We start from the raw sequence: 13,022 nt of genomic DNA, 5'->3' as shown, positions 1-13,022 counted from the left end.
CCCCATCCTGAACCCCCCACCCTCTTCCCTCCCTGTACCATCCCTTTGGGTTGTCCCAGTGCACCAGCCCCGAGCATCCAGTATCATGCATCGAACCTGGACTGGCGATTTGTTTCATATATGATATTATACATGTTTCAATGCCATTCTCCCAAATCATCCCACCCTCTCCCTCTCCCACGAAGTCCAAAAAACTGTTCTATACATCTGTGTCTCTTTTGCTGTCTCACATACAGGGTTATTGTTACCATCTTTCTAAATTCCATATATATGTGTTAGTATACTGTACTGGGTGTTTTTCTTTCTGGTTTACTTCACTCTGTATAATAAGCTCCAGTTTCATCCACCTCATTAGAACTGATTCAAATGTATTCTTTTTAATGGCTGAGTAATACTCTATTGTGTATATGTACCACAGCTTTCTTATCCATTCATCTGCTAATGGACATCTAGGTTGTTTCCATGTCCTGGCTATTATAAACAGTGCTGCGATGAACATTGGGGTACACATGTCTCCTTCAATTCTGGTTTCCTCGGTGTGTATGCCCAGCAGTGGGATTGCTGGGTCATAAGGCAGTTCTATTTCCAGTTTTATAAGGAATCTCCACACTGTTCTCCATAGTGGCTGTACTAGTTTGCATTCCCACCCACAGTGTAAGAGGGTTCCCTTTTCTCCACATCCTCTCCAGCCTTTATTGCTTGCAGACTTTTCGATCGCAGCCATTCTGACTGGTGTGAAATGGTACCTCATTGTGGTTTTGATTTGCATTTCTCTGATAATGAGTGATGTTGAGCATCTTTTCATGTGTTTGCTAGTCTATTTTTAAATCAGACTGTAGATTTGTAGATATCTGGTTTCTCATTTTATTTCTATTTTGTCTATATCTTTTCTCATTTTAGACACATAGTACAGGTCAGAAAAATAAGAAACATAGCTATTAGTTCTATTATTATAAAGAGAGATGATGGTTTATAATATTAAATTCTAGTTCTTTAGTATTATAAAACAAAGGATGCCACAAGACATAGTATATAGCATAGGTATGGCTTAAACATTAATTTTATGTGGAAAGTCCAAAGTCTGAAAGCTACGTTAGTGTTAAATTTACATGGCCAGCATAGAGAGTCTGCCGTGAACTATTTATACTTTAAGTAGCATATATATTTGAACCAGAAGAAAGAAGCTTTTTCAGGGAATCTTGAGTTTATTCATGTGTTCAAGAATCTTTCTCTCAATTAGACCTAGAGATTACCATGCTAAGTGAAGTAAGTCAGAAACAAAAGACAAATATCTTATGATATCAGTTATATGTGGAATCTAAAAAAAAAAAACAGATACATGTGAACTTATTTACAACACAGAAACAGACACATGAACATAAAAAACACAGTTATGGTCACCAAATGGAAAAGATAGAAGGGATACATTTGGAGTTTGTGATTAATAGATACATACCACAGGCTTCCCAGGTGGCCTCAGTGATAAAGAACCTGCCTGCCGATGCAGGAGACATAAGAGATGTGAGTTCAATCCCTGAGTTGCGAAGATCCCCTGGAGGAGGAAATGGCAACCCACTCCAGTACTCTTGCCTAGAAAATTCCAAGGAAAGAGGAGCCTGGTGGGCTACAGCCCATGGGATTGCAAACAATCAGACATGACTGAGCATGCACGCATACACGATACACTCTACTATATTTAAAATAGATAAGCAATAAGGACCTAGAGTTCAGTTCAGTTCAGTTGCTCAGTCATTTCCGACTCTTTGCAACCCCATGAACCACAGTACGCCAGGCCTCCCTGTCCATCACAAGCTCCCAGAGTCCAGCAAAACCCATGTCCATTGAGTCGGTGATGCCATCCAACCATCTCATCCTCTGTCATCCCCTTCTCCTCCTGCCCTCAATCTTTCTCAGAGTCAGGATCTTTGCAAATGAGTCAGCTATTCACATCAGGTGGCCAAAATATTGGAGTTTCAGCTTCAACACCAGTCCTTCCAAAGAGCACCCAGTACTGAACTCATTTAGGATGGACTGGTTGGATCTCTTAGAAGTCTTCTCCAACACCTCAGATCAAAAACATCAATTCTTTGGCACTCAGCTTTCTTCACAGTCCGACTCTCACATCCATACATGACCACTGGAAAAACCATAGCCTTGACTAAACTGACCTTTGTTGACAAAGTAATGTCTCTGCTTTTGAATATGCTGTCTAGGTTTGTCATAACTTTTCTTCCAAGGAGTAAGTGTCTTTTAATTTCATGGCTGCAGTCACCATCTGCAGTGATTTTGGAGCCCAAATTTCCACTGTTTCCCCATCTATTTCCCACGAAGTGATGGGACCGGATGCCATGATCTTTGTTTTCTGAATGTTGAGCTTTAAGCCAACTTTTTCACTCTCCTCTTTCACTTTCATCAAGAGGCATTTTAGCTCCTCTTCACTCTCTGCCATAAGGGTGGTGTCATCTGCATATCTGAGCTTATTGATATTTCTCCCGGTAATCTTGATTCCAGCTTGTGCTTCTTCCAGTCCAGCGATTCTCATGATGTATTCTGCATAGAAGTTAAATAAGCAGGGTGACAATATACAGCCTTGACATACTCCTTTTCCTATTTGAAACCAGTCTGTTGTTCCATGTCCAGTTCTAACTGTTGCTTCCTGACCTGCATATAGGTTTCTCAAGAGGCAGGTCAGGTGGTCTGGTATTCCCACCTCTTTCAGAATTTTCCACAGTTTCTTGTGATCCACACAGTCAAAGGCTTTGGCATAGTCAATAAAGCAGAAATAGATGTTTTTCTGGAACTCTCTTGCTATTTCCATGATCCAGCGGATGTTGGCAATTTGATCTCTGGTTCCTCTGCCTTTTCTAAAACCAGCTTGAAGATCAGGAAGTTCACGGTTCACGTATTGCTGAAGCCTGGCTTGGAGAATTTTAAGCATTATTTTACTAGTGTGTGAGATGAGCACAATTGTGTGGTAGTTTGAGCATTCTTTGGCATTGCCTTTCTTTGGAATTGGAATGAAAACTGACCATTTCCAGTCCTGTGGCCACTGCTGAGTTTTCCAAATTTGCTGGCATATTGAGTGCAGCACTTTCACAGCATCATCTTTCAGGATTTTGAAATAGCTCAACTGGAATTTCATTACCTCCTCTAGATTTGTTCGTAGTGATGCTTCCTAAGGCCCACTTGACTTCACATTCCAGGATGTCTGGCTCTACGTGAGTGATCACACCATGGTGATTATCTGGGTCATGAAGCTCTTTTTTGTACAGTTCTTCTGTGTATTCTTGCCACCTCTTCTTAATATCTTCTGCTTCTGTTAGGTCCCTACCATTTCTGTCCTTTATTGTGCCCATCTTTGCATGAAATTTTCCCTTGGTATCTCTGATTTTCTTGAAGATATCTCTAGTCTTTCCCATTTTATTGTTTTCCTCTATTTCTTTGCACTGATTACAGAGGAAGGCTTTCTTATCTCTCCTTGCTATTCTTTGGAACTCTGCATTCAAATGGGTATGTCTTTCCTTTTCTCCTTTGCTTTTCTCTTCCCTTCTCTTCACAGCTACTTGTAAGGCCTCCTCAGACAGCCATTTTGCTCTTTTGCATTTCTTTTTCTTGGGGATAGTCTTGAGCCCTGTCTCCTGTACGATGTCACGAACCTCCATCCATAGTTCCTAGTTCCATAGTGGACCTAGAGTTACTGTGTAGCATAGGGAGCTATATGCAATATCTTGTAATAGTCTATAATGGGAAAGAATCAACAAATGATTCTTTGTTGCACACATGCACACATAATTGAATCACTTTGCTGTACACCTGAAACTAATACAACATTGTATATATACTGTACTTTGAAAAAAAGAATAATCTTTCTCTTATCTATGAACTGTTGTTTTTAGTCAAGAATGGGCAAGCATGAGAATGGTACAATAGCCCACAGGCAAGACCGAGTCACCCAGTCATCTAAGCCAAGGTCTCTAGAATCACAAAGAATAGAGATGATGGACTGCAAAAAAATTGTGATTAACTAAATGCTGCTGAAATATTCACTCTAAAATGGTTAATTTTACATAATGAGATGTCACCATATTAAATTATTTTTTAAAAAGTCATAAGGTTGGAGCAGCACCCTATTCCTTATTTTCAGAATCACAACTAATTTAAAGAAGAAAATTCTGAAAGAGATGGGGATACCAGACCACCTGACCTGCCTCTTGAGAAATCTGTATGCAGGTCAGGAAGCAACAGTTAGAACTGGACATGGAACAACAGACTGGTTCCAAATAGGAAAAGGAGTACGTCAAGGCTGTATATTGTCACCCTGCTTATTTAACTTCCATGCAGAGTACATCATGAAAAGCGCTGGACTGGAAGAAACACAAGCTGGAATCAAGATTGCCGGGAGAAATATCAATAACCTCAGATACGCAGATGACACCACCCTTACGGCAGAAGGTGAAGAGGAACTAAAAAGCCTCTTGATGAAAGTGAAAGAGGAGAGTGAAAAAGTTGGCTTAAAGCTCAACATTCAGAAAACGAAGATCATGGCATCCGGTCCCATCGCTTCATGGGAAATAGATGGGGAAACAGTGGAAACAGTGTCAGACTTTATTTTTTTGGGCTCCAAAATCACTACAGATGGTGACTGCAGCATGAAATTAGAAGACACTTACTCCTTGGAAGAAAAGTTATGACCAACCTAGACAGCATATTCAAAAGCAGAGACATTACTTTGCCGACTAAGGTATGTCTAGTCAAGGCTATGGTTTTTCCAGTGGTCATGTATAGATGTGAGAGTTGGACTGTGAAGAAGGCTGAACGCCGAAGAATTGATGTTTTTGAACTGTGGTGTTGGAGAAGACTCTTGAGAGTCCCTTGGACTGCAAGGAGATCCAACCAGTCCATTCTGAAGGAGATCAGCCCTGGGATATCTTTGGAAGGAATGATGCTAAAGCTGAAACTCCTGTACTCTGGCCACCTCATGCGGAGAGTTGACTCATTGGAAAAGACTCTGATGCTGGGAGGAGAAGGGGATGACAGAGGATGAGATGGCTGGATGACATCACAGATTCGATGGACGTGAGTCTGAGTGAACTCCGATAGTTGGTGATGGACAGGGAAGCCTGGCGTGCTGCGATTCATGGGGTCGCAAAGAGTCGGACACGAATGAGTGACTGAACTGAACTGACTCCTTGAGGAGAGAGAATCTAGTTTATCATTATTGATCTCAGAGAACCTGATGAGGACAGGGAACAATTTTAGAGTCTTCTTGAAAAATGAATTCAGTTTTTCCCTTAAATATATTCAGTTTTATTGTGACATTAGATTATGAGAGCTTGTGAAAATCATTTTTAATGACTAAGTTCCTGTCCCATGTGCTGCTTTATTTTCCATGCTTGCCTGAGATTTCAGTTGGTCTCATTGATCCATCCATGAAAATGAAAAAATGAAAGTATAAATGCTCCTCTTTTGAAATGAGTTCTTTGTGCAGTAGGAAGATGATTATACCAGTGTAGATGGGCTAATGAGCTTGTTCAGGCTCAAGTGCTTTATTTTTGGCTTTTAAATGGATTAGATGAGTCACATATAAGCAAAATTATCTGGATAATTGTAAGCATTCTTTATATATTATGTGAACTAGTCTGTGAAGCTGTTGCTGGTAATTTGTACATACATATGCACGTTAGAGCAAGTGCTTTCCATGGTTATGGCATCCACCTCTAGATTTTTAGGTCAAGAATACCATTAGGTTTTGGTGGTGTAGTGTAGTATAGTGTCGTGTTAGTTGCTCGGTTGTGTCCAACTCTTTGTGACCCCATGGACTGTAGCCCACCAGGCTCCTCTGTCCATGGGATTCTCCAGGCAAGAATACTGGAATACATTGCCATTCCCTTCTCCATTTTGGTGTACATCTTTGCAGATATTTTAAAAAGTTATTTATTTATTTTAATTGGAGGCTAATTACTTTACAGTATTGTAGTGGGTTTTGCCATACATTGACAGGAGTCAGCCATGGGTGTACATGTGTCCCCCATCCTGAACTCCCCTTCCACCTCCCTCCCCATCGCATCCCTCAGGGTTGTCCCAGAGCACTGGCTTTGAATGCCCTGTTTCATGCATTGAACTTGGACTGGTCATCTGTTTCACATTCCTCTATGCTGTGTCCTCCCTCTGTTGTTGGAAACACTGCCGTGTATTTTGCATTTGTGATTTCTAATCCTTAGACTATCCCTGAAAGGTAGGTGTTATTATTTCATTATTGCAGATGAGATAACAGAGGTTCAAAGAAGTTAAGTGATATGCTCCAGAGGATAAGTGATCCTAAGCTCCACCTTCAGATACTTAACTCTGTCTGACTAGGTTACCCATAACTAAGATCCCATTGTGATCTTTTCTTTGGCATGATTTCTTATCAAATAGCTCACACACGAACTGAAGAGCCTGCTTATGACTATTAGCTTGGCTTCACTAAAGAACAACTTATCTGATTGCTCACATTTATGCACTGGCCCATATAGACAAGCTGTCAAAGTGTTGGTGGGAATATTGACATTTCACTGCCCTGTGTAAATGGACATATCAGTTTATAGGAAAGCTTAGGTTTTAAAAAGCATTCCAGCACTGGAAGTGAATACTAAAGCTACTAGATGATGGATGACCTGCAGGATGTTAAATTTGGGTCATGGGAAACCTGGGCATTTGGGAATTGAATGAAGGTGGAAATAGAACTGGTGTTTTAGTCTAAGTTATCCAGAATTTGATGTCAAACAACTCTTCCAACGTATGCTTTCTCTTTTCCCCGTGGACCCTCAGGTTTAACTGCCTTCCACATAGCCTGTATTTCCCTATCACTATACCTTTGTTGACACTTGTATTGACTGATATGCCCTCCCTGGTTGCCACCAGTTCCTGGTCTCTTTCTCCTTATTGAGAGCCTTCTACTCTCAGATTAGGTGCCCAGAGAGCTTTCTCTTCCCTAAATCACTACAGGGTTCTCTATTTGAAACACACAGTTCTTGACATTTACTTTTGGACTAGGTTTTATCTTTTTGTATTTATAGCTCATCTCTGTTATTAATCATGATCTCTGAGGGGATAAATCACAGTATCTTCATTTATATTTATTCTATTAATCGTTGGATATAATACATGCTCATCAAATAGTAGTTGATAATTTTATAACTCTTGAAGGCAGGATTTTTCTCAAAGCATATTGATAAAAATAAAATTTCTGGGAGCAATGCCCCCCCAAAAGGAAAACCATTAGTCAAATAAGACTGAAAAATACTGCATGCTATTTGCATCAAAGGGAGTTTATGTGATAATTGGCATTTTTAACACTCACTACCCTCCAGTAATGAGACCGGTTTTACTATTTTAATCTAGCACTTCTCAGCTCCACCCTCCCTTTTAAAATAAGAACCTTCAAATATCTTATTCCTCAAAATGTTCTTTGTAAGACACTGCTTTGAAATGTTTTTGTGTAGAAGTTATGTTCATAATATCCACAAATGTGGAAATTGAATTTCGGGTAGATGTAGCTGGTATGTTTTGTTTGACCTGCCTACTTCTGTACTTGGGGAAGCCCTCCCCCTAAGTTATATTGCGGGGGGTGTGTGTGTGTGTGTCTGTGTGTCTGTGTGTGTCTGTGTGTGTGTCTGTGTGTCTGTGTTTACATGTAGTATACAGTGTGGATTCAACAAGAAAATAGATTGAGACTGAAAAGAGAGTGATTTGAACTGCTCTTTCAGCGTGATTATCTGCTAGAATCTCTATTACTTCCTATAATATGCTTGAAAAGTTTTATTTGTACCTCAAGGGCAGTGAGCCTGGCCTCATTTACAAATATGAATGCAAATCTTTGGAGGGCATTAGCTTCTCCTCCAGGGAGTCTTGCTCACTGACAGCTTGTTTTATTTATTTGATTACAGGTTTTCTGTAAGACTGGGTGTAATAAAACTGAATGAACTTTTTGGCCAACCTGTACTTCCTTTAAAAAGAATTATCCATCTCTTGGAATTAGGTGTAATATGGTTAATGGAGAAACCAGAATTTTGGGAATCAGAAAGTTTTCATTTGCTTCCCTACTCAGGCCTGTAAGCAAGTTTTGTGACCCTGAGTTTCCTTCTAGAGCCACTGGAAGTTTTCTTCCAGAGCCACTGACTCCTCATCTACAAAACATGATGGGTCACACCTGTCTCTAGGAGCATCTTATGAGGATAGTGCCTTGCACAAGGGAGATGCTGCATAGATGTTAGTCCCTTTTCACAGTTACTTTTTGTGTCAGATTATGACAGGAGAATTTCATGGGCATAAAGTCACAAAGAGGAAACTGCCAGTCTCCTAGAGCTGCCATTCCACATTTCATGTTGTTGCTTCAAACCATAAATGTTTTTACTGTTGTTCATGTCTTCTGTATTTATGAGGTGACTGTGAATGAGGGGATAGTAAGAGTGGAATTCTTATCTATAAAGAGGAATATTTGAATTCTAAAAATAGTGGATAAATAACCTGCAAAAGAGTTTAGAAAAAAAATTCATTATGATCATTTGTGATATAAAATAGCAACTTAGAAATGATCCCCTTGGCTGTGTCTGTTAATTGTAAAACTTCATTCCCCATTAGTGTGTGTGTGTGTGTGTGTTTTGGTTTGAGTAGTTCATCGAAAGGGGAATAGATTTGGGAAAACTGGGGGCTTGCTTTCACCATTTGTTTCAACATAGTGTATAATTTTAGCCACAGGTTCATTTCCACTGTGGTTTTGGCTTATTTACCACTATGCATAAATAGAATAAATGAATCATTGTGTAATAATCTTCACTAAGACTGCACATTTAGAGATGGGGCTTCCCTGGTGGCACAGTGGTAAAGAATCCACCTGCCAATGCAAGAGGTACAGGAGACACAGGTTTGATCCCTATGTTGGGAAGATCCCTTGGATTAGAAAATAACAACTCATTCCAGTATCCTTGTCTGGAAAATTCCATAGACAGAGGAGCCTGGTGGGCTACAGTCCATGGGGTTGCAAAGAGTTGGAGATAACTGAGTAACTAAGCACCCACACATGCATTTGGAGATGAGAACACCCAACAGAAAATTAGATTGATAACTTGGGAAGGGGGCACAATAGATGGCTCAGCATAAATTGTAGTTTTTCAGGTCAGCAGATGCTTCTAGCTCCAGTTTTGCAGAAATGCATGTACTTGTTACATGTGGTTGTCAATAGCACGTCAGTCTTGTCCCCAGCCATCTAGGCTAAATTGTTCCTGGAAGAAGCCCACTTGCCCCTGGGAAGGATGACAAAAGGCAATTTTCCTACTGTATCTGCCTTTCTCAATGCCAAATTATCTCCTAAAAGTTTTTCTTGGCATAAATATTGTGAACAGCTGAACAACAGCAACAACAACAAAACATTATTTGTTTAGACACAAGGTGGAGTCTTCTAAGCTAAGCTGAAGTAATAGAGGAAGAGATGAATCTAAGTGTTCCTGGATTGGCCTCAGTTTTACGTTCATCAGCATCTGTCTTGATCTGGTTGATTACAGGAGAAGATGTATCAGGGAGTCTCTGCCCATCATCTCCACCTCCTGAACAGATGGCATGTGAAATTCCCTGCCGGATGGATTGTGTGGTGAGCGAGTGGACAGAGTGGTCATCTTGCTCTCAGTCTTGTTCAAATAAAAACTCAGATGGGAAGCAGACCAGGTCAAGGACTATCCTGGCATTGGCTGGAGAAGGTGAGTAATAGGGAAGGTTTCTAGTCCCTAAATCTTGGTAAACAGTTTGCTTCCCAAGCATTTCTCTCTAATCCCCTAGTTAATCTATGTTGGGTTCCCATAATTGACATGACTTGTTTTAGTAAAGAATCCGCCTGCCAATGCAGAAAATGCAAGAGACGTGGGTTTGATCCCTGGGTCTAGAAGATCCCCTGGAGTTGGAAATGGCAACCCATTCCAGTATTCTTGCCTGGGAAATTCCATGGAAAGAGGATTCTGGTGGGTTACAATCCAGGGTTCTCGAAGAGTCGGACACAACTGAGTGAGCACACACGCATGTATCATAGTACTCACGCACATACAGGTCATGGCAGGCAGATAGGTGTTAGTTGTTATACATTTTTAGGGAAGAGGACAAGACTTTGTTGGTAAGCATCCAGCTTCTGATAGCTCATGCAGTTGGGAACATAATTGGAATGTGCCTGGTAAAATGAGTTCAAAATTAGGAATCCAGAGATGTGGCTTCTTGACCTGGAGCCACCACTAACACTGGCACAGTACCTGATCTGCATGTCCTCGTTTCCTGCTGTCAGGCTGGCACATTGTGAGAGGGAAAAAGATGAAGGCTGTGAAATGGCGTTGAAGAAGCTAACGTGCTATGGGGATGTAAACGGGTGACTTGAGGACAAATTGGAGGAGCAGCTGTTTCTATCACTTAGAGCAATGGTCTCCGTCCCCAGACACACCTGCCACTTCATTTCTTTTAGGCTCTCCCTTGGCTCTCTGCCAACAGCTCAGTGAGGACAACAGAGCTATATGGCCACTTGCTTTGAGCAACTCCCTTTAAGATAAGATTCTGTTCTGTGATCATAGGAAATGGGACCAGGTTCAAGAGGAATGAAGATTTTCATGTTCTCAAAGTGCAGTGGCTTCCTCCTTTTGTCTGTTATTTTTATGGAAGGAGAAAAAAGTCAATAGTGTTTAATGGGGGGGAAATAACAAGAATAACAAAATCAAGGTCACAAATCTTCCCTAGTATTTGGCCCACTGAATAAATCATTATGCTGTGGGAGAGTCAGGGGAAAACATCAATGCTTTACAGAAATACTATTTTTTACATAGATATAAAATTGTGAAAGAAAAGATAGTAATGAAATGTGATTGTCTGACTCACCCAGGAGTGTAGGAACACACAATCGTCTGGTCTCCCTGCCAGTGGATAACACATTGTCAGATATTATTTCAGAGTTTAAGGGTGAGCTCTCTCCTGCCAAACTTGAAGAGAGATTTCTGGATTTCTCAAATTGCAGTAAAATGCACTGCTTGAGGGAGGATGGTTGTCTTAAAGTGGTTCTTTGAGAAAAATCATGCTGTCTTAGGAAAGAGAGCCCATATGCCAGTAATGTGTGTGAGTATTTGTGTTTGAACAATACCACTTCAAGGTCATGGTCTATTATATCTAACTGGCTAATTTATGTTGGCATAATAATATTAAAATAAAAGCAGGTATCTTTGGGATTTATCTCAGAGATACATGACACAGAGGTGAGCAGTAGAATCGATTGATCTTTTTCAAGCAAGGCTTTTTCAAGGCCTCTACTGCACCAAGGGGTAGTGGGAACAAACAGGAACAGGTTCCCTAACTTGCTCACGTATGTGGGGGTGATAGTAAGGGTGTGTCCAGGGGTCGTGGCTGGAGGGGTAGTTTAGTTGCTTTGCTCACCCATTAATGTTGTGGGCAGAAGGCATGTACAGTAACCTGCTTTTGCTCCAGGCTCTTCAAAAGTGATAGTTGGATTTTTTAATCTCTTTGTACCTTGTGTTCCGAATTTGTCCCAAGTGGGAGTGCACAGTGTTATTTTTATCCCATACAGTTTCTTTGTATTTTGTTGCTGGAGGAGAGGTATGTCCAGGTGAACTGATTTTTTTTTTTTTTTTACATACTGCTGCCTGTTACTGAGGAGAGAAAGGTGCAGTATATTGTCCTCAGGTTGTTACTCATGACAGAAGAACCATGACCGTAGAATCAGAAACATTGTACAGTGGCTCAGGGAAGATTGTACCAAAAGGCCATCTTTCTAGAACATTAAAATGGGAAAAACAACAATAATGACAGGAATAACAGCAGCAATATGCTAATAACAGCAACAACTATGCATTCTTTTTTCTTTTGATATTTGTAGGTGGGAAACCATGCCCTCCTAGTCAGGCCCTCCAAGAATATCGCTCATGCAATGACCATTCATGCATGCAGCTCTACTGGGAGACATCGCCTTGGGGCCCCTGTTCTGAAGACACCTTAGTAACTGCCCTTAATGCAACCATTGGCTGGAATGGAGAAGCTACATGCGGTGTGGGCATTCAGACACGGAGAGTCTTCTGTGTCAAGAGTCACGTGGGACAAGTGATGACAAAAAGGTACGATCAATAGTTTATTGAAAGTACATAGGATGATTGCATAGTTGAGTGCTTTTAGTCAGATGCATTTTTGAGCAATGAATATGTCCCAGTTTGTACTAGAGTAAGAGGTTTTTGTTTTGTTTTGTTGGAGTCTTGTCCAAAGGTAGACACTTTTCTAAGTTCTAATATATGCATTCATTGAAGGGTAAGAGTAAATATAATGCCTACAAATTTGAATCTGTTTGAATAATCAACTTTTCTATGGTCGATATCAATATTTCTGATTCTTTTCCAATCACATGATGACTAGGTCCACAACAAGGTAGATTATGTACTTTGAAATATGGGGCTGTGTTATACTCTTCTTTAGATCCCATTGGCCTTGTCTGTTAGGTCCATACCATTTCTGTCCTTTATCGAGCCCATCTTTGCATGAAATGTTCCCTTGGTATCTCTAATTTTTTTGAAGAGATCTCTAGTCTTTCCCATTCTGTTATTTTCCTATATTTCTTTGCATTGATCACTGAAGAAGGCTTTTTTATCTCTTATTGCTATTCTCTGGAACTCTGCATTCAGATGCTTATCTTTCCTTTTCTCCTTTGCTTTTCGCCTCTCTTCTTTTCACAGCTATTTGTAAGGCCTCCCCAGACAGCCATTTTTTTTTGTTTGCATTTCTTTTCCATGGGGATGGTCTTGATCCCTGTCTCCTGTACAGTGTCACGAACTTCATTCCATAATTCATCAGGTACTCTATCTATCAGATCTAGGCCCTTAAATCTATTTCTCACTTCCACTGTATAATCATAAGGGATTTGATTTAGGTCATACCTGAATGGTCTAGTGGTTTTCCCTACTTTCTTCAATTTAAGTCTGAATTTGGCAATAAGGAGTTCATGATCTGAGCCACAG

General features: G+C 40.4%; 1 protein-coding gene across 1 annotated transcript in view; it reads left to right on the top strand.

Annotated features, from left to right (window-relative positions):
* Positions 1–13,022, top strand: part of THSD7B (thrombospondin type 1 domain containing 7B) — a 1,055,806-nt gene that overhangs the window by 544,807 nt on the left and 497,977 nt on the right. Inside the window, exons 8-9 of the mRNA XM_069574436.1 lie at positions 9,543–9,734; positions 11,897–12,131. Coding sequence (XP_069430537.1) covers positions 9,543–9,734; positions 11,897–12,131 — 427 coding nt within the window. The remainder of the gene's footprint in view (positions 1–9,542; positions 9,735–11,896; positions 12,132–13,022) is intronic.

Source organism: Ovis canadensis, chromosome 2 (genome assembly GCF_042477335.2).
Source record: "Ovis canadensis isolate MfBH-ARS-UI-01 breed Bighorn chromosome 2, ARS-UI_OviCan_v2, whole genome shotgun sequence".
NCBI lineage: Eukaryota > Metazoa > Chordata > Mammalia > Artiodactyla > Bovidae > Ovis > Ovis canadensis.
The sequence above is the reverse complement of the archived record's forward strand: the minus strand, read 5'-3'. Positions and strand labels throughout refer to the sequence as shown.